The sequence below is a fragment of the Cavia porcellus genome, unplaced genomic scaffold (genome assembly GCF_034190915.1).
Source record: "Cavia porcellus strain 051 isolate PalLab524CR breed Dunkin Hartley unplaced genomic scaffold, mCavPor4.1 scaffold_31, whole genome shotgun sequence".
In the NCBI taxonomy this organism is placed as follows: domain Eukaryota; kingdom Metazoa; phylum Chordata; class Mammalia; order Rodentia; family Caviidae; genus Cavia; species Cavia porcellus.
In genome coordinates this window covers 26,250,262-26,270,910 of record NW_026947514.1, presented here as the reverse complement: position 1 = coordinate 26,270,910, position 20,649 = coordinate 26,250,262, and the positions used below count along the sequence as shown (strand labels likewise).

The following is a 20,649-nucleotide window of genomic DNA, read 5'->3' as shown; positions in this document are numbered from 1 at the left end:
CTGCTACACTTTTTACACATGGGTCAGAAATGTGGCAAATATCCCATTCCTTCATGGGAGAAAGCCTGGAAAAGGGAATATCTTTAGTTGGGCTTATTGTCTCCCCAAATAAAACTGGGGTTTGAATTGAGAAGGGAAAATGACTTTTGGGTCGGTCCTGGCTGTTTTCTGTGGCCTGCCCCTTCGAACTAAGATCCAGCAGTCACAGGGTAAGATCCTCTTACCATAAAGATGCTTCGTAATAGGAAGGGTTAGGTACATTAAGCAGGACAAAGGTAATTTCACCTGAATCTAGACGCTTCTTAGAAGTGGGGAACTTTTCAAAGGGTTTGAAAGCCTGAAACAGTTACCTGTTAGCTGAGGACAGACAGAAGTGACTGAAATGAAGGACGGGAACCGAGAGGCAGTGAAAGAAAGCAGAAGATGGAAAAACGAAGTGGGGAAAGTGTGTGGAACCGGAGGCTGTGTCAGCGTCGGCGAGTGGTGGCTTTGTGAGCTCGTGTGAACATCTCTGGCGGGAGCAGGTGGTCAGCAGGTGAGGGCGGGCTGCTGGGCGCACAGCTGAGGGTGCCCAGGCAAGGCAGGCAGGGCTAGCAGGCACGTGGGAGCCAGGCAGTGATGGCCACTGGCGGCTCAGCACATGAAGTCACTGAGCTGGACACTCGTAACTGCGCTCTGGGCTGGGTGTCCCAGCAAGGAGAAGCAGCGTGGGGAACGTGAAGTCTGCAGCGATGATGATGGTAACAGCATCAGCAGCTGCTGTTTGCCAAGCCCTTCTGTGCACATAATGAGTGACACTGTGGTCAACAGCAGAGCTTCCGTATGACAGTGTCCCGTAAAATGCCTGGTGACATCATGGCCTGCTTAGCTTGTATATGTGCCTTCTGTGATGCTCACATGATGATGAAATTGCTGATCCATGTATATCCTAATCATTATGTGACAGAGAACTGTATCATACTAAAACGCTTTGTCTGAATTGTTTGATTCTTAGCCCAACCTCTCGAAGTAGACTGTTGTGTTCTCACCAGTTTCAATGCCTTCCCTAAGAGCACATAGCTAGGCAGTGGGAAAGCTTTGATTCAAGTCCAGCCATCTGTCTTAGCCTGTCCTGTTGCCTGACAAAGTAGAATAGATCAGGTGATTTATCAATAATAGAAATGTATTTCTTACAGTAATACTAGAATAATAGAAATGTATTTCTAGAGGCTGGGAAGACCAAGATAAAGCACCAGCAGATCTGGATCCTGGCAAGAGCTGCTCTATGCTTCAAAAGCAATATATAGTAGCTGTGTCTTCCAAGTGGCAGAAGGTGAGGGATGCGAGGGCCTCGTGCACTCCCTTTGGCCTTTGGTCAGGTGCGAAGCTCTCTGCCCTCTGGAGCTGATCACCTAAAGGCTTCACCTCTTACACCTCTTACTGCTGCAGTGGGGCGTACATTGTTTCAATATGAATTCTGAACAGAGCTCAACATTCAGGCCATAGAACTCTTGGACTCCAGAGTGCATGTTCAGAACCACTAGTTTCAGGCTGTTAGTCTTAGTCAGAGTCTAAGAGCAGAGCCCAGCCACACAGTGTGGCTGGCCTGACCCTAAGCATTCAAGTTGGGCCTTCGAGTTGGACCTGGAGAACAGGAGGGCTGGCTTCTGAGCCGCCTGTGCTTGAAGGCTCAGGAGGTATAGGTAGATGTTCTCTATCCAGCTGTGTGCTGGGGAAGGAAACTCAGAGTTCTTGTTAAGTAGGAAGAAACGACTGGGGATGTTAGGAGCGCGTGAACAGGTTAGGAGAGGGTGTCAAGGGAAAGTGAGGAAGTCATAGCAAGTTCTGACAAAAGGTAAGAAAGACAAGGGAAGTTACCAAGGAGGAAAAGGCCTTGGTTCTTAAATAGGATGGGGATTCAGATCATCTTAGTTATCCCTAAAAACAACTGAAAAGAGAAAGAAGGCTCCCTTCTTTTCCTCCTCATTTTTTGGTTTTGTGGTTTGTCCCCTGCAGTGTTGACTTGGGGGGTCTGCTCTGCACATTATGTTTTCTTGATTGAAATTTTAGAGCAAAGATAAGCCAGTTGTGGGGAAAGGGGCTGCTTGGGGGTTCCCGGAGTAGAGAATGGTATTGGCAGGAGTGGATGGGAATGAGGGCCAGAGCTGGGGAGAGACCTGAGCAGTGGTGGAATCTCACTCCCTCCGATTGGAGGTGGAGAAAGTAAGGTTTGGAAAGTTTCAGTGACTCTGTGCTGCCCAGTCATAGAAGGGCCCTTAAATGTCACATTGCCCCACTGCCCAAGGTCACACCGCTACGCAGGATAATGGAATGTGCCTCACATTCTGTGCTGCCCATTCTCAAACCTGGAGTGCTGAGCACAGAAATGAGATGTTGATCACATAAAGCATTCTTATTGAACAGAAAAACTTTTAAGGCAAAAAGTGTGTGTCCCCAGAGCCAGCCAGCCTGTGCTGAGAGGGACTGGCTGCCTTGCAGCACGAGCAGCTGGAAGCCAGGAGAGGGTGATGAGAGACACCAGCCACTGGTTAAAATTCTCCCCACAGAAACCATCTTCCTGTTGTCCGTTAGATGGATTTGCTCTCTCTCTCAAAAAAAAAAAAATGCATCTGTGAACATTATACCTATTTCTTCCCTCTTCTTTTCTATGTTTTATTGAGAAGCAACCAAAAGCAGTTTTAATATAAGCAGCAGCCTATGTGTAGGTATAAATATGCACGTGAAATAGAAGCTCCTCACATAATCTGGGTTTTCTTCTGTGTTGGAGCTCCTCTGACAACAGGAGGACCTTCTTTTGGTGCACTTACCTGCTGGCCAGTCCCGGTGTGCCTGTGGGCTTTGAGGTGGAGAGGGCCACAAGATGTAATAGAGGAGCAGAGAAAATAATAGGCTCACAGGAAGTCTTTGCAGGTGTCTCTGTTACAAAGCAGAAACTTCTCCTGGGGAGAGGTAAAGACCCGCTCCATACGGCAGTTAAAACTGAATTGAAATGAAGATTTCCAGAAGCTCGGGGAAGTTTACCTCTGCCTCTGCCTTGTGAGCTACTTGTTTCAGTCATGGCGTCCTGCCTCATTTCACTCTGCATGCTGGGAGCTGTGTTTCCGCAAGACTGGTGGCAAATCATACAGCTCTCCGTCTCCAGCAGCCCGCAGGCTCTCTGATAGCGGGAAAGCCTCCGTTTGCAGCTGGCTGCTGGAGGAGTGACAGTGTCTTCTGGTTAATTCTTGTGCTGCTTTTACATTGCCGCAAAATACAAAGTGAGTTGCAAATTGCATATTCGTTGACATGGCTCTTTATATGTTGGTTTAAATAACTTGAAGAGGGAAAAGAACCCCATGGAAATTAACCCCTGGCCCCGCAGCTCCTCCCTGATCACTGACCCGTGGCAGTGCGTGTACTTATAGAGTACAGTGGGCATTACTTAGTGCAGTCCGCCTGCTTGCCCAGCCGCTCCGGCACCAGCCTCGTTTGCAGCAGCCACATCGGGTTCCCTTGCTAATTCCTGCCGCGCACGGCCCCTTCATGCGTCTGGCCTGTATTCAGGTTGTGTCCTTCCTTCCGAGGCTTTCCTGCCTGTCTACCAGAAAGCCTTCCCAGTTTCTCCCCACCAGAGTGGCTGCTTCCCTCTTCTGTGTTTCTGTGACGTTTCGCTTGCGCCAGCCTTACCCGTCCTGTGAATTTTGGGCCATTCTAGAGCTAGCAGCACAAACCAAGGGCTCATGTGTGAGCCTTGCTCGGCTTCTAGCCCAGCTCTGCACCCAGCCGGCGTGGGGCTCCCTTCAGGGCCCTCAAGCAACTCCTGCTTGCTATTTCCTCACCCAGCCAGCGGCTACCCAGCTTGGATGGTAGCGGGACCTCTCAGGCCCTGTACTATGAGTTTAGTATTATTTCTGTAATATTGTTTTCTCCCACAAGATTCTAAAATCCTGAATAAAAGATCCCTGTTTCTCAGCACCTCTCATTTGTGCCTGGTAGATAATTAGCAATCTAGCAAAGACCTCTTGAATAAAACAAGGTTAAGATACCTTAGAGCTCTAAACCCTCAGCCACTTTTTCCAGAGGGCAGATATTTAACTCACTGTATATTTTCTCACGCCTGTTTTAAGTAACAAAAGCTGTTCTGTTTATTTCATCCTTTTTTTCTTCCTAAAACAGAAAATCCTTTTAGGAATTTGAATCACAACAAAGATGTCATTTTTAATAATTTCCAGCAGGGGGCAGACCTCACCCAGGAATTGCTGTTGCTTCAAGGGGACACCCAGGACAGGGACCTGCGTTTTCATCTTTCTCCCAGCTGCCTTATTAATGAACTATGCTGACAGGAGGCAAATATGATCTAGTGTGACCTAAAACCCCAAAAATGCCAAAATGTGGGTGTCAGGGAATTTCTGCTTGTCTTTAAGAGAAGGGAGAAAATACAATACCTACCAAAGTTCCCATGTGATGTAAAAACTTCGGCAAGAGAGGAAAGGAGGACGGGCTCCTCAGCTTTCAGGAACCATGTCAGTGAGGAAAAGTCTCCACTAAGGAAGACTTGGGTTCGTGTGGCTCTCTGCTGGTGTTATGCGGACTTCTGAGAGCACAGGACCCCAAGCATCCAGCTCTCTGTGTAGCGCTGCGTGGAGCATGGCCATGGTCCAATCATGGGTTTCTTGCAGTTTCGGGCTGTGAAGCCATATCTGGCAGGTCACTTGGTTTATAAAGTAGACTCCTGGTTTGGAAATTTGCTGGTGACCTCATCTGGAACAAAAATGCCTTCTTTTTCTCAGAGGGGGGTCACATTTACCTCAGCGAGGTTTAGAAGCAATTGCGTGATTTTTATTGGACATTTTAGAATTATAAGGGTGGAGAACATTGCAAAAAGATGGCACTTTGATTTCTTTTCCTCAGAGGAGCAGGACATTTTTAAAATGTGAAGTAACTTTGGTGCCTGTTTAGCTCTAATCTCATTCCTGCTCTTCTGCTCACCAATTTTTCTTTATGAATGTGGCCTCAGGCTCACCAACAAATACCTGTAATCTAAGCTACTTGGAATGCTGAGGCAGGAGAATCACAAGTTCTAGGCCAGCCCGGGCAACTTAACAACTTAGACCCTGTTTCGAAAGGGGGGTTGGATGGGACTGGGGATGCAGCTCAGTACAAAGGCCCTGGGATCAATCTCCAGCACCCTCAGAAAAAAACAATTTTTGGTTTTTACAGTGAGCATCCTACTGTGACTTTAGCTTTTTCTCACCTGCAACAAGTAGTAGTTGCTCCCCATTGCCAAAACTTCACATTCCTCCGCGGGTTGGGAGCAGTGCTGTGTGAGGGGTGGGCCAGGAGGACCTTCCCAGGGCCTGTATGGGCTCCAGTGCCCTCTTCTGGACTGTCAGAAGCCTGTTCTGACATACAGCAGCAGGGAGGTGAGTCCAGGGTCTGGTATGCGCCATGGATATTAAGCGGCTTCAAGGACACTCTTCCCCATTTATCCCAGTTATGTCCCCTGCTAAAACAGGTTAACGGTGTCTCATTAACCACTGAACATTGTCATGCTGCATAAAGATAGCATCCTGGCTGTCCTCTGAGCCGTGGTACTTTATCTCCATTTAGATCTCTGCAGCGTTCCATTACAACATTTCAGCTGGGATGGTGTCTGCATCGGGGCTGCCTTGCAGCCTTCATATGGAACCTGGCAGCAGCAGGGAGGGCCTTGCGCTTGGTGGCGGGCTCTGTAGGTTGCTCTGGGCACCCTACCCCAGAAGCCACGGGTCTGTGAGACCACTGGTGAGCCTCACAGACACAGTCTTGCTTGTGTGGACTCTCGATCACGGTGACCAGGCCAGGCCCCTGACTCAGCAGGGGAACAGTGAGGACAAGTTGTGCAAGCTGGGAGAGTTCTCACCTCATAGCACATCTTTACCCTGGAGCCCCACAGTGCAACCAGCCCTGCATGGCTGCAGTCATGGGATGTGGCAGCAAGATGGAGCTTGTCCTCAGTGACTAAATGCACATCAGTGTGGCCTCTGAATGCCGAGAAAGGGGATTGCATTTCAGCAAAAGAAATACAAAAGGAAAGGAATTGGGTGAGGATGACTTAGCTAGACAGGCTCTTTTTAGCTAAAAGGCAAGCTATTGTGTTGCAAGTAAAACATACATAATAAATCCCCCAGAACAATTAAGCCAGGGTTGTCAGGCCTGGCAAAGCCACAGCCCTTTATAGGTTGAAAGCATGCCCTCATGGAAAGTACTCACTGTATTTGAAGCAGAGTCTGCAGAAGGAGCGTTCTTCTCTGTGTGGAACTGCTGTATATCTATCGCAGAGAAGCTAAGAGCTGGATTCTTCAGCAGGTTACTTTGCCTGTGGGAGCGCAGGTCTCCTCACCTGTAAAATAAGGTAACATGGTCATTCTATGACACTATGTATAATGGCATGAGAATACAGCATACAATGATAGTAATGCATGAGAATGTCTGGCTGGTGCCCAGCAGGCTCAGCGAATGCTGCCTGCCATTGTCCTCAGGTGTGTCTAGGAAGAGCCCGCCTGAAGGAAGAGTGGCTGCATTAGCCATCAGACTGGAGAACTAAGTAAGCAGAGGTCAGGGAGAAGCTGGGATGCAAACCAGGAGGGCACCAGCAGAGAGCTGAGCAGCGGCCCAGGCATAAAGGAAGGTGGCAATAGAAAGATGACTCCCTGCCCCGTGCCCGAGAAAGGCACCTGTAAATATGAGGTAGCTTCATGGATGACTGTTTTGGGCAGTTGTCAAAGACCTACACCGAGATGACCACAGTTTTCCCCTTGCCTAGCTACTGACCACGTCAGGCATATCACAGGGAAGGAGGAAGCCAGCATGTCCTTCCTTCTGTCACCTAAGCCCATGATGCAGGAGGTGAAGAGAATATTTACTCTGATTGTCCAGAAGGAAAGCTCTGCTCTACAAAATGACCAAAGCAGTCAGCAAGTGATGGACTAGCTCTTAAAAAGAAACCTGGCATTTAATTAACTTTTCAGAGTGCTGGTTCAGCGTTGTCCAAGCTATATAGTTTGCATATTGAACGAGCATCTCTAATCCGGTCCAAACTGCTCTGGCCTGCTGAGTACCAATGCCTGGGACTCCTGTGTCACTCTCAGGACAGCTGACTGGGGTACACAGGCCTCAGTGTAGGCACTTAGGACCCCAGCCATTTCCTTGTCACCTCAGCCTTTAGGTGAAGTGCAAGTTTATTAACACTTCCAGGGGAACTATGTCAGGCAGAAGGGAAAGGCAGGTAGGGTTCAGTTCTGCTGCTTAGCAACTGCACTGTTCAGCCTGATACTTGAAATAAGGTTAAGGCAGTGATTCTGATAGTTGACTGGGGCTTATTTGTAGAAATTACTATCTAGGGGAGCCTAGCACATGTACATCAAGAAACTTCCCAGGTGTGATTTGCGTTGTGTAAAGAACCACCTGTTTAAAGGATTCTTTCCAGCTTTCAATTCTCTGTGCCAGCCACTGCCTTCCATAAGAAGGGACCGTCTGCATAGGAAATCCAAGCAGATGTTGAGGTACCCTCAGGATGCAGGGAAATCAGCTGAAGCCTGCTTCTGAAAAGACTTGGGGCGATGCGTGTGGGCCCTCAGGTGAGAGTCTAGTTTCACCTTGTCACCGATGAGCCCTGTGATTTGGGCTGCAGTGGGCAATGCCCTTGTGTGTAAATGGAGCTGCTAAAACTACTTTGAGAGCTCACCCAAGGCCGTGATAGTCTGTGGAGACCACCGAGAAGTCTCTGTGAGCGCTTCCTGTAATCCCCAGGTGATTCTGACTGTCGCCAAGTTCCCAGCTCTTTGGTAGCTACATCCAAGGGAGAAGGCTCAAGGCCCCTGGTGTAGGAGTGGGTAGAAAGCCCAGGGCTGTGCTGACCACGGCTGTGCAGACTGTCTGCCGTGGTGCCAGGACCAGGCCACACGGGCCTCAGTTTCCTCAAGTTAGCAAAAAGGGTGCCTGTGAGGAGGGGGTGACCTAGGACCCACAATTTCCCCCTCAGCTTCTTTGCCCAAAATCTGTAGGAGGCACATCTCACCACCAGGTCCTTCTCTACTTACCCACTTTGGGGGGCTGTGGTAGGCTACTGCGTTTTAGGTTTTTGTTTCTTTGGTGTTTTTAACCCCTCACTAGGAATTTTAAAATACATCCCATATTATGATGGGTTATATGTATACATAAGGCTAAAACCAAAAGCTTACATATAAAACTTATTTTTCTTGCATTAATTCTTTTTTATGCTGTAAAAAAGAAGAAAAAAAGTGCTGATGGTAATCTACCAGACTTGCCTCATGACTCTGTAATGGGTCATGACCTGTAGTTTAAAACACGCTGTGCCAGATTCTGTGTATCCTGGGCTCTAGGTAACTGTACCTCCTGAAGTCTTTGGGGACTAAGCATATGCAATAAATCCACAAAGTGGTGTTTTATACCATATTCCTGAAATCCTGTATGAATTATTATACATTTGTATTTCTTTTTTGGTACCAGGGATCAAACTCACGACTGCCTGCTTGCAAGGCAGGCACTTATGCCGCTGAACTAAATCCCCAGCCCCCAAATCCTGCTTTTTCCTTTTTTTTTTATTGGTACTGGTGATCAAACCCATGACTGCCTGCTTGCAAGGCAGGCGCTTATGCCGTTGAGCTAAATCCCCAGCCCCTATACATGTGTATTTCTTTAAAGAAACACACTCCCTGCCAGTTCTCTGAGACGTGCCTCCACTTCGCCTGTCTTTTGTTTTCCTACATTTGATGTCCACCTCCAGTGGGAAACACTCACTTGTCTCCTGATTCCTGTAAGAAAGCCATCAGTGTAGACTCCGTGATTTGGAGCCGGTCCTCTAGGGATCCTGGAGGGGGCAGAGTCAGGTTCTTCGGCTGCAAGCCCAGAGTTGCCAGGCTTTTTATCAGGAGAATCTAGGTATCTGGATGGACTTCAGTACACAATCTCCCCATTTGAACAGTGAATTCATGTTAAATAAAGTCAACTGGCCCAGAAAAAACTCATTTACAGGCTGGAGAAGGCCTAAAAGTGACCATTCATCATCTGTGACCCAGATCAGTGGCAGAGGCTCCATCCCACCAGGCAGAAGACGCCCCAGAACCTGTTATTTCTAGCAGAGGGACCAAGAACACACCACCTGAGGGCATCCCTGCTGCCCATGCCGGGGAGCCGCTGTGATCTCCTCTTTCCTCCGTGGAGGGAAATGAGGTGGGTGGGGCTCCCCCTAGAGGGAGAGCAAACAGGATGTGGGCTCCACAGCAATTAAGCTGAATATTAAATTCACCCCCTTTTCTGTTGTTGAGTGGATGGATGGCAATTAAGCAGCCTCTCCCCCCCACACCCCCGAAGATTAACACTGTCATTATTGTTTCTTTCCAAGATGCGCACAGCTCATGTGCAAATGGCAGTGCTGGCCAGGGTCCCAGCCTCGTACCCTGTCGGTCTGCTCTTACCCGTTTTCGTCCAGCACTCCTGCTGTAGCATACTGCTGGAGTCCTTTGGACAGTGAGGCTGTAGCTTCATGAGGACGGTTAGGAGCAGCGGTCCTAAGCCACAGCAGGAGCCAAGACAAGAGCTTCCCGTCCTTCCACGCAGGAGGGGACTTGGCAGCTCTGGAGGATTCACTTTCTCATGCTTTGCCTTGAAACAGCGTGGGGTTCCTCAGTACACAGCAATGCCATGCCGGTGACGCCCGCAGCCTCCTGCTGTGCTTGACCTGGCTTCCCTCACTGCCCCCTTGCGGGCTCTTTCACCCTGCTACTCAGTCTCCTGTCTTTAAGACTCAGAAGCTGCAGCCTGGAAGGTCTTCCTGTTCTTACAGCTTCTGTGCCCATTCCCTTTTCCTCCTGAGTTCAGCCATCATTTTCTATTTCTTTCAAATGACGTGTGGTTTAATGACCTTTTAAATGGTACCATTGATGTAGTCCAAATTTCAGGGAAGGTAATCTATTTTAAACTTGAGCTTAACTTATTTTTACTTTTTGACTTTTCTCCTTGGAGGAGTTATTTATATCTTGTAGGACTTGATGGTTGAGTCCGGTCCAGCTCTTACCCATAAGGTCTGTGGACCAGACTGTCAGGGCTTCTGGTGCATCCTGCCTCTGGGCTCTGGGTGGCGCTGTGATCCTGACTCCAAAGAATTCATTTAAAACAAAAATACCTCTGTTATTGTGGAAATTCTCAGACTTACAGAAATATCAACACCATGTACCCCACATTCAACTTTAATCATTGTCAGCGTTTTGTTAACTTAGCAGACTTTTTTTGTTTTGGTACTGGGAATTGAACTCAGGACATTGCACTTGCCAGGCAGGCACTTACGTCACTTGGCTATATCCCCCCTTGTGTGTGTGTGTATATGTGTGTGTGTGTGTGTGTGTGTGTGTGTGTGTGTGTGTTTTGAGATACAGTTTCACTATGTAGCCCAGACTGGCCTGAACTCACAGTGATCCTCCTGTCTCAGCCTCCCAAACACTGGGATTATAGGCGCATAACTATACCTGGCACTTAAGAGGCTTTAAATTAGCCTTTCTCAGAGAGTCAGTAGTGACGTGAATTTAGATGAGAAGAACATGAAACTTTATTTAAAAGTCATGGTGCTGGCTCTCCACCCCTAGACCAGCTGAGTCCAAAGTCTCTTATTGCCAGGCCTGGCAGCCTGCAGGCCGACCCGGCTTGCCAGATGGATTTCACACACCTGATGTGTGAGAGCTGCTGCTTCAGGAAAGGTGAGTCAAGTAGATGCTTTGTTCTCATGGGGCATCTCAGGAGCATCTTGCTCCTCCCCAGCACCACTTACAGAGTCTCTGGTCCTTCATGTGAGCGGCACAGCACAGTGGTTGCTGGGCCTGTGCTGGAGCTTCTGCTCCTGAAAAGCTGCTCACGCTTACAACTGACTCTCCCAGATGAGACCCAGAGCCTTGCCATAAGGCAGTGCTTCACCAGTGGGTATCAGGGGAGGCACCACATCACCTCTGTTGGTTTGAAGTTTCCTGTTGAACCTGCACTGGACTTGTGCTGGGATGAGGTGCTAAGAAGGCGCTGTGGGGTCTGTGATTCCCTCCTGCTGCGGTGGGGCCTGGACAAATAGATTTGGGGTGTACTGAGTTGGTCCTGCCCTGGAGACCCTTTTTTAACTCACTACTCCAACCCATGGCTGTGTGGGTTCTCAAAAACCTTGTCTTTTTATTTTTCAGGTTGGGAGGGAAGGCTTCTGAAGAGATAGAAGAGTACGTCTCCTGCGTTTCTCATGGTGACCCTTCTCAGCAGTGCAGTCTCGCTGGTCATTAGGATTCAGCCTGTGTTGAATACAGAATTTTTTAAAAAAGTGAACCTAACTGTGGTGGGACGGTATTGTGTACACTGCATTGAGAGTTTGGGTAATGCTGTCCCAGCCGAGGGTCTGGACTGTGCCATTGAGCCGGGTTAAGTCTCCCACTGTGGCTTTTAAAGTTGTATGCCCAAGTTTAGGGTATGACCTCAAAGCAGTGCCAGATTCTTAAAATCTGGCCTTCTCCTAAGACATCAGAAAGAAAGGAAAGCTGGGCATGGTGCCACACATTTGCAATCCCGGCCATTCTGGACGCTGAGGCAGAAGTACTGTAAATTGAAGTCCAGCCTGGGCAATTTAGTGAGACCCTATCTCAAAGTAAATAACAAAAAAAGCACTGGGGTGTAGAGACAGAGCACCCCTGGATTTGATCCTTCATAACCACCCCACTCCCCAGCAAGAAAGTTTCTAGAGAAAGGTGACTGTAAGAGTCTATGACGGGGGATGCATGCATGTCCTGGTCTGTGTAATGCTGCCTTCCCTGGCAGTGTATCACACCACCTGTGCCGCTGTACAGGGCAGACTTGGTGCCATTTTTATTGAGGAAAAAAGAATGAATACAATAAAAAGTAAAAAGAGGGCTGTTTCTTTCTGTGTCAAAACTCACTTGCATCTCTCCTTTTCTTCTTTTTTGGGGGCCAGTCACCGCCTCAGACAGCAGAACCTGGATGAATCCGATGATGGAGGTAAGTTGCCCTTAAAGGATATCAAAAAGGTTGGTGGAGAGACCCAGCCCCCCAGGAATTTCTTGGGCTGCGGCCCTACTGAACACCTCTGCAGGAGTCTCGCCACTCAGGCCAGGTCACTGTGCGTCCCCACTGAGGGTTCTGTCTTCTGCCTCAGTGCCTCATGCCCTTCTTTATTACTAACCTTACTTGTCCTCAAAACCCAGCTGAAGTAGCACCTCCTGGCAACCTTCCCATCCCATCCTACTCCCTGTCTGGCTCAGATATTTTTTTTTCTGTGTTCTCACCACCTCCCTGATAAACCTCCACTGTAACAACTAGAACAAATACTAATTGGGTGTTTATTATATGCCAGGCATTGGCCCTGCCAGTTCTGCCAGCATCTCTATGTTAAAGCAAGACTCAAACCACAACCCTGTAAGGTAGTATTATTGTCGTCACTGTTTTGCACTCATGGAAACCAAGATGTAGAGAGGTTAAGTTGCCTGAAGTCACAGCGCTTCTAGGTGACGAGAGCCAGTATTCGAGACCAGGTAGGAGGTATCACACTTTATTTTTTTGTTAGATTGATTGTTTTCTCCCCAGGCTTTGAGCTCCTTGATGACAGGTACCACCTCTTATTTATCTTTGCATCACAGTACATGACACACAGTAGTCAATTAGTATTGACTCTGTAGATGAGAAGGAAACAGGACTGAAAAAGCCAGCAGCTGGGGCTCAGCACAAGCCTGTGTTCAAAACTGGAAAGATAAATTCTGTGTGTATCTCTGGAAAGACACTTCAGGAGTAGAAGTTATGGTTGGATATGAAAGTCTGCTCTGGTTTGGATATGAAAGTCTCCCAGAAGCCTCGTGTGTTCAGAGGTAGAGCTTTTGGGAGGCGATTGGATCATGAGGACTCTGATTTCATCATTTGACAGCACTATGGAAGGTGATAGAAACTCGGGAGGGGGTCTAGTTGAAGGGATACGATCTTGGGGACTGTTTCTGGGCTCTGGTCCTTCTCTGGTTCTTTCCATTTCTTTCTTGTCTTGGGCCACCACGAGGTGATCAGCTTTCCTTGCATGCCCTTCCTTCATGATTGTCACAGGCCTAAAGCCGTCCCGGTCAGTCCTGGACTGAAACCGTGAGCCACATGAGTCTTTCTTCTTCTGTGTTATTTGTCTTAAGTATTTGATGACGATTGTGGAAAGTGAACACAAGACCTAACTTAGCAACACTTTTTATTTATCTTTGGACCCATATATTTACCGTTTCCACATTCCTTATTCCTTTGTATATTCTTGTTTTGTTTTATTGAGACAGAGTCTTGCTCTGTTGTTCAGGTTGATCTTAAACTGTGTAACCCCGGCTGGCCACGGACTCACACTGTCCCTCTGCCTCACCTCCCAGGTGCTGGGATTAGAGCCGTGGCCGCCACTCTCGGCCCTGCTTTTGTAGTTTCTCGCTGGCATCAGTTTCCTTCAACTAGAACTTTTAACTTTTCTGCTGCTTCTATTAAGAAAGTCTCTCTTCTTTATTTGTTCGAAAGCCTTCACATTTCAGCAGACATAAAATTCTAGACTGATAATTTTCTTTTTCTTTGAGTCCTTAGTTGTGTCATTGTCTCTTTTTTTTTTTTTTTGTCGTTTTCGTTTTTATCGGTACCAGGGATCGAACTCACGACTGCCTGCTTGCAAGGCAGGCGCTTATGCCGCTGAGCTAAATCCCCAGCCCTTTGTCATTGTCTCTTGTCTTGCCTTATTTTTGATGAGCAGTCAGTAGTCACCCTTACTTTTGTTCCCCTGTGTGTAACGTATCCTTTCCCCTACTAGCCGCTTTTAAGTGTGGTTCAGTGCACACATTTCCTGTTGGAATTCTTGCTCCTGTGGTGTTTCACCCTACAGAGGCCTGACTTAGTATTCAGGTGGTCTAGATGTCTGGAACTTTTCCTTTACATCGCTCCCCAGTTTCTCAGCCTCTTTGTCTCAAATTTCAGCCCCCTAAACTTGAGCCTGTCTCTCCCCATCTCAGCAAAGCCTCCATGCTCTGGCTCGGGTCCTGCCTGCTGTGCCACTGCCCAGGAAGAACTCTAGGCGGAAAGCCAGGAAGACTCTGGGCTTCTTCATTATTTCCCTTTTCTCAGGGGTCAGAGTTGCATGCTGCCTGCCACTGTATGTCTGAGAACAGCATAAACACTCACCTATTTGTTTACAGCAGGAGGCCGGTTACTCTCTCAGCGTCCCAGAACCTTCTTTTAACAGCTTTGCGACTACATACGAAGAGGGAGAGAATTAAATGTGTAAAACTCGGATGACACAGTAATGACAAGATTGTGGTGAGGGTCCAGAGGACATCTGTGAGGTAGCTTCCAGGATGGGGGTAAAATGCAGATTTCCAGGCTGTTTGCAGATCTGAAGCTAGAGCCGGGACTAGAGAAATGAATTAATCTAAGTAAACTGCACAGATAAATACCTGTCACACTGACATATGATGCAGAAGTTTTGTTTGTCTTCTGTGTGTTTCACGGTGCTATGGGTTGAACCCGTGCTAGGCACGTGTTCTGATACTGAGCTGCATCCCCTGGTCCCACCTGCTCTGGTTGCATTGAAACAGTATCTTGCTACATTGCTCAGTCTGACTTCAAACTTATGATCCTCCTGCCTCAGCCTTCTGAGTAGCCAGAATTACAGGCTTGACACTGAAGTTTAGCTGTGGTGCCACTAAAGACCTGTCTAAGGGCAGGAGTCATGTCAACAAGTGCTTTTGCCTCATCTCTTTCTAAAGAGTTCAAGGGGCCAGGGCTTAGCTCAGCAGCGTAAGTGCCTGCCTGGAAAACACAAGGTTGTGAGTTCAATCCCAGATACCAAAGTGTGCGGAGGGGTTTCAAGAAAGAAAAGTAGTCACAAAAGGTCAAAATAGCAGTCTACCTGCTCACCATCCTTCAGCATATTCTTTGCTGTCCAGCCTCATTTCTTTGTGCCAGATTTTCTCTTTTAGTTCTACCCACTGAACTCTGTTTAGCCTCTGGACTTCTCCATCCACTGAGTGCCAGTGATCCCGTTAAGCGGGAGACACATACCTGGAATGCTTCTGCCGGGCTGCACTGGCAGCTTGGAGGTTGGTAGCTGCTGGCCACCACACTTGTGATCTGCCTGTTCTCACAGACTGTCAGCTGCTCCAACCATTGGCTGCATGGGACAGGAGGACTAGAGGCAGCGTCTCCCCTGGGTATTAATGAACGCATGAAGGGGGTGAGGAGCAGTATGTGTGGGAATCGGACTTCTGGAGCGAGATCCTCAGGCCGGGCCTGGGTGAGGGAGGTGCGAGGAAGCTGGCAGTTTGCAGCGTGGAGACCCGGCCAGGCCCCAGTCGCACCCAGGAGGGAGAATACAGCAAGTCGTTTCCTGCAGCAGGTCTTTTTGGATGGCTTCAGTCCCCTGTTGCTTGTGTGCTTGTTCTAACACCAAGAGACTTGTATTTTAAATAGGAAAACGTTAGATTCAGGAAAAAAGATCATAGAGTTCTTTGGCAGAAACTTACAAATTGAAGCACAAAAAAGAATTCAGTTCATGATCCTGTCCAAGGGTTGCTTCACTGGTCCTCTTCCCCCAGCGTCCCCCCTCTGCCATGAACCTCTTTCCAGCTCCTTTCCAAGGACGTCTGAAATTCTCCTCACTCCACTTTCTTCTTATGGAAAAATGCAGTATTTCAAGGAGTGACTTTTCAGTGTTACAGCAAAACCCCAAATGCCAGAGCTGGCACACGTTGTGAATGCGTGTTACCGGGGCCGTGCTGGCTGCTGTTGCACTTGGCCACTTTGGAAGGACATTGCCACAGCCCAGGGAACTCTGGGGGCCCCTTGGGATTAAGAAACTGAGGCCTAGAGATTATTGGATAAGCTAGCAGGACTCCGAGATTCAGGTCCTCTGACTCCCACGAGAACAACCACTCTTGAACCCATTGCCCACCAACAGAAGCGTCAACATTTATTACCAAGTGCTCATCATTGTCTTGTGTCTTCTCCAACTTTAATTCCCAAAACAACCTATGGGAAAGTTTTTGAAAGTTAATTTTACTGAGATCTGATTTGTGTATGATAAACCTTGTCTTTTAAAGTGTACAATTTAAGCAAAGTGTGAGGGCCACACTTGTAATCTAGCATCTGGTAACCTGAGGCAAGAGGATTGTAAGTTCGAGTCCAGCCTGGTCAACTTAGCAACTTAGTGAGATCCTGTCTCAAAACAAATAGGACTGAAGATACAGTTTAGTGTGAAGGCTCTGGGTTCAGTCTCCATCACTGCATAAACAAACAAATAAATGTACAGTTTACAACAAGTACTGGTGGAGCAGCTGTGACAAGGGCCCCTCCTGTATTAGTAGTGGAAATGTAAACTCGTACAGCCACTGTGGAAACCAGAATGGGGAATTGCTCAGAAAACTGAAACTAGCATTACCACTTAACTCAGCTGTTTCCCTTATAGGCATCTTCCTGAAAGATTTAAAGATGTCATGATGTAATGATACATGCATACCAGCATTCATAGCACTCTGATTCTTAATAGCTAAATCTTGGAAGCAACCTGTATGTCCATCGATAAATGAGTGGGTAAAGACAATGTGGTATTTACACACAATGAAGTACTCTGCTACTATAAAGAAGGATGAATGTGAGGCATTTTTAGGAAAATAGAAACAACTTGAAAATATAATATTAAGTGACCTAAATCAGGCATATAAGCTTAAATACTATATGGTTTCTCTAACATGAGAAATTGAAAATATAAAGAACAAAATAAAAAGTGATAAAAGAAGACAGGGAGACAGATCTTTTGCAGATGGGAAGGTACCCAAGAGCTGGAGGGGCAGGGAGAGGGGAGGTAGAAAGCATTAAGATGGGTCATGTACAGGCACGATTCCCTTAGACGCACGTACTCAGTGTGTGTCACAAACATGAGCTGAAACAGCAACAGCCACGAAGACAACGAGAGAAGGGGATTGAGAGGTGGAGGGGGGCCAGAGGGAAGAGAGGAAAGAGGAATAAAAAGAATCAGACATGCTGAGCACAAAGACTTACTCCCCAAGATGAATGTAAAATTAGGTATACCACAAAAGTGTAATAATTTTTAAAAATTTAAAAGAATAAATGTACAATTTTAATGTATAAATACCCTGTGAAGTCATCACACCACACTCAGTATACACTGAACATTCCTACCACCTCCAGAAGTTGCACATGCTCAGTCTGTTCACACTCTGCGCCTGACCTCAGACACTACTGAGATACATTATTGTTTTATTTTCTAGAATTTTATGTAAGTATGTAAGAAGCATAAATATGTATGCATTTGTGCCTGGCTTTTTTCAAGTAGTATAAAGATTCTCAGATTTATCCCAAGTTGTTGCCTGTAGTAGTAGCTTGTTGACTTTACTGCTGAGTCGTATCCTATTATGTGGACATACCACAATGTGTTCCCTTGCTGATGGATAGGTAAATTGACCATTATCCTCATTTTAAAGATGAGCAAACCAAGGCAAAGAAAGACAGCCTTGCCCAAGGTCAGATAACTAGTAAAGGACAGCACCAGAATTTAGAGACAGATCTTCACACCAGAGCTCTTGTCCTCAGCCTCTGTCCTGACTGTGGCCCTCAGATATGGTGTCCCCTTCCACAGGTAGGCTGCACTAATGTCAGCTCCCAGATGTGTAATACAGCATGCCTAGAGAATAGAATGCTTAGTAAAATTTCATTAAGGCGGGGGAAAAAGTACCAATTTTCAGAGAATTCCTCTTGTATTTTTTCCCCTTCATAATCCTGAAGTGTGATATTTGTAACTTGGCCTTATTTCAGCCCTGGAGATTTGGAACATAAAACCCTTCCTCGTCGGCGTGTACTTGCTTTTACCTCTAGGAGGGCTGCCTCCCTCCCAGCATAAATCAGTTGACCGTGCAGTTATACTTGCATCCTTTAATGGAAAATCAGTTCATATGTTACACTTCACACTCGACTTAGTCCATTTCACTGTATATGAATGTTTAGAATCCATTATGCAGTAAGAGTCATATGTTACGTATAACTAGTCTCTAGAATTATCTTTGCTCAGAAAATTACTTGGTTGGCTAGTGAAGGCTGCTTCTTTGAACGTCCAGTGGGTGGGGAGACTTCATCCATGGAGGCTCCTTCGGCAGTGTCATTCAACAGCTCTTTGGGCACCTGTGAGGAAACCTGCTGGTCCCTTTTAAAATCACACACAAGTTTTTTTTAAGGTGGTCAATGCAAGACGTTTTATCACCTGGGAAGGGCCTGATTATTTTCTTGCACACCGTTAAGGATGAGTGATTGTAGAACAGTCCCAAAGGAGAGGATGAATTATAGCAGTTGGGAACGTGGATCTGAGGTCAGATAGGCCCCTTCCACCAGCTGCCTTGGAGCTGCCTGCTGGGCCCAAGTTGCCCAGATGCTGGAGACTGTGATGAGTGAGCGGTCGCTGCTCCGCAGGAGCTTCTGACCCAGTGAGGCAGTGCCCTTGCTCCTGTCTTCAGAGAAGACTTTCGGGAGCCCTGACCTCAGTAGATTCCTCAGTGTTCAGCTTCCCTGGTGTGGCCCTTGGTTCATACCACTAATATTCTTCCCTCGGGAAGACAATTTTGTCTCACAAGCCCTTGCTCCCTTGATCTCTGGGGAGAATGGAGAAATGCTTCCCTTTCATCCATGCCCCATTCTTCCTGGAGAAAGGAACAGAAACATAGAAAGGGGAAGGAACTTAGAAGATTACATGTGCTTTCCGAATGGGAAGCAGAGTAAATGACAGGAGAGGCTTTGGGATCTGTTGGTAAACTGGGGGGAGCTTTGGCAGGACCACGGCCAGGATGTAGACTCAGATAGCCAGGTAGATGATACAAACGTGAAACAGGGAACGTGTAAGAGTGGTGGAGCCTGTGTGGAGCTCGGAGAGAAGATGGCATAGCCTAAAGGTTTTCAAGTTTGTATTTTAAAAAGTGTCAGGCTGATTGTGTAGCTCGGTGGTCGATTACATGCTTAGCATGTGCAAGGCTCTGCGTTCAGTCTCTAGCCTCAAGAAAATAAATAAAAGAATTCTTTGAAAACACCTAACAAGTGTTAAATGCATGGTAGTGCACATTTGTAATCCCAGCTATTTGGGAAGCTGAAGCAGGATTGAAAGTTCAAGGTCAGCTTGGGCAGTTTAGCAAGACTTTCTCAAAGTTTAAAAAATAAAAAAAAAAAAGGGCTGGGAGTGTAGCTCAGTACTCCCTGGGCTCAATCCCTAGGTATCCCAAAGCAGACAGATAAAAATATTTCTTAAAAAGGCGTGGTGGCACATGGCTATAATCCCAGTTACTCAAAAGGCGGAGACAGAGGGATAGTCAGTTTGAGACCAGGCCGGGCTATGTGGATCCCTGGCTCAAAAAAACAAAGAAAAACAAAAACCACCTTATAAACAGAACAAAATACATCTGCAAAGTTGGATTATGCCTTTGGGAACTGATTTGCAAATCCTTCACAAGACCTTGTAGAGCTCTGCTATAAAGGAACACAAAATCTTGTTGGAGAAAAAACACAGAAGATAAAAAGCACAGGACTGCACGACAGTGGATGGCAAAGGCAACGCTTGTGGTTGTCTCCACATAGTCATTCATTGTGAGTCGAGGGTCTGACTTGCCCTAAGGCCCTTGGACTCCTTCTGTCAGGGTGTGTGGTGTTAGGAAAAGACCATAAGCCTGGGACTGAATTGAAGTCAGTCTGGACCAGCGACCCTGGACAAGTCACTCCTTGAGTCGTGTCCTCCCATGGTCATCAGGTGCCAAACACTCCTGTGTGTGGTGCCTGGGGCTGGGTGCTGGGGATACCATGGTGAACTGAACATTTGTCCTTATGCAGCTTACAAGCTGCTGACGGAAATGGGAACTCAGCAAATGTCACACATCTAAACAAAGTAGCAAAAGGTAGTGATCGAGACCCCAGGAAGAAGAGTCAGGGTGACACAGAGACTAACACGGAGGCCTGATGTGGAATGAGTGATAAGGAAGGCCAGTGTAAGGAAGGGACTTCAGACTTCATCTGGATGGTGCAGTAGAAGTTGGCAGGAAGGGGGGGGTGGCAGGGTAGGGGTAGAGGAGGGAGACAGCGGGGTAAGGGCATGTCACCTCCCTGTCCTCTGCAGGATGGCTAGTTCCCTCCAGCTTTTAAACCCAGCTTGCAAAAGTTCAACTTGGAATAAAATTTGATACTATAAAGGTCAACATTGGAAATGGGACACCATAAATTCTCTATCTTTTAAAAAGATGCGGTGCCAGGTGCAGTGGTACCTGCCTTTGATCCCAGCTACTTGGTAACCTAAGACAGGAGGATGGAGAACTCGAGGCCATGCTGGAAAGTTCAGTAATAGCTGTCTCTATTTAAAAAAAAAACAAAATTATTCAGGTCAGATAATCTCTGAATGTGCAGTTAGACATGAATTCAACCTTCTAATTGTTTATGCCAGAGCTAAATTTCAAGGTAGAGGAATTTTTTATCCCCAAACATGTTTTGTAAACAGTGAAGAATCCCTGAAAGCAAGAACTTAAAAAAAAGAAGTGGATGTTTCTTGTGTTTAACGCATGCCTTTAACACACTGTCGCCCATCACCCA

General features: G+C 47.0%; 1 protein-coding gene and 1 long non-coding RNA gene across 2 annotated transcripts in view; one reads left to right on the top strand and one right to left on the bottom strand.

Annotated features, from left to right (window-relative positions):
- Nucleotides 1-20,649, top strand: part of Ift43 (intraflagellar transport 43) — an 88,247-nt gene that overhangs the window by 52,144 nt on the left and 15,454 nt on the right. Inside the window, exons 4-5 of the mRNA XM_005004833.3 lie at nucleotides 11,202-11,234; nucleotides 11,978-12,021. Coding sequence (XP_005004890.1) covers nucleotides 11,202-11,234; nucleotides 11,978-12,021 — 77 coding nt within the window. The remainder of the gene's footprint in view (nucleotides 1-11,201; nucleotides 11,235-11,977; nucleotides 12,022-20,649) is intronic.
- Nucleotides 3,918-9,860, bottom strand: LOC111757559 (uncharacterized). The gene is made up of 4 exons (XR_010044947.1): nucleotides 9,459-9,860; nucleotides 6,232-6,361; nucleotides 5,234-5,485; nucleotides 3,918-4,740 (listed from the first exon to the last, which is right to left on the bottom strand). It is a non-coding gene; the product is annotated as an uncharacterized LOC111757559 (long non-coding RNA).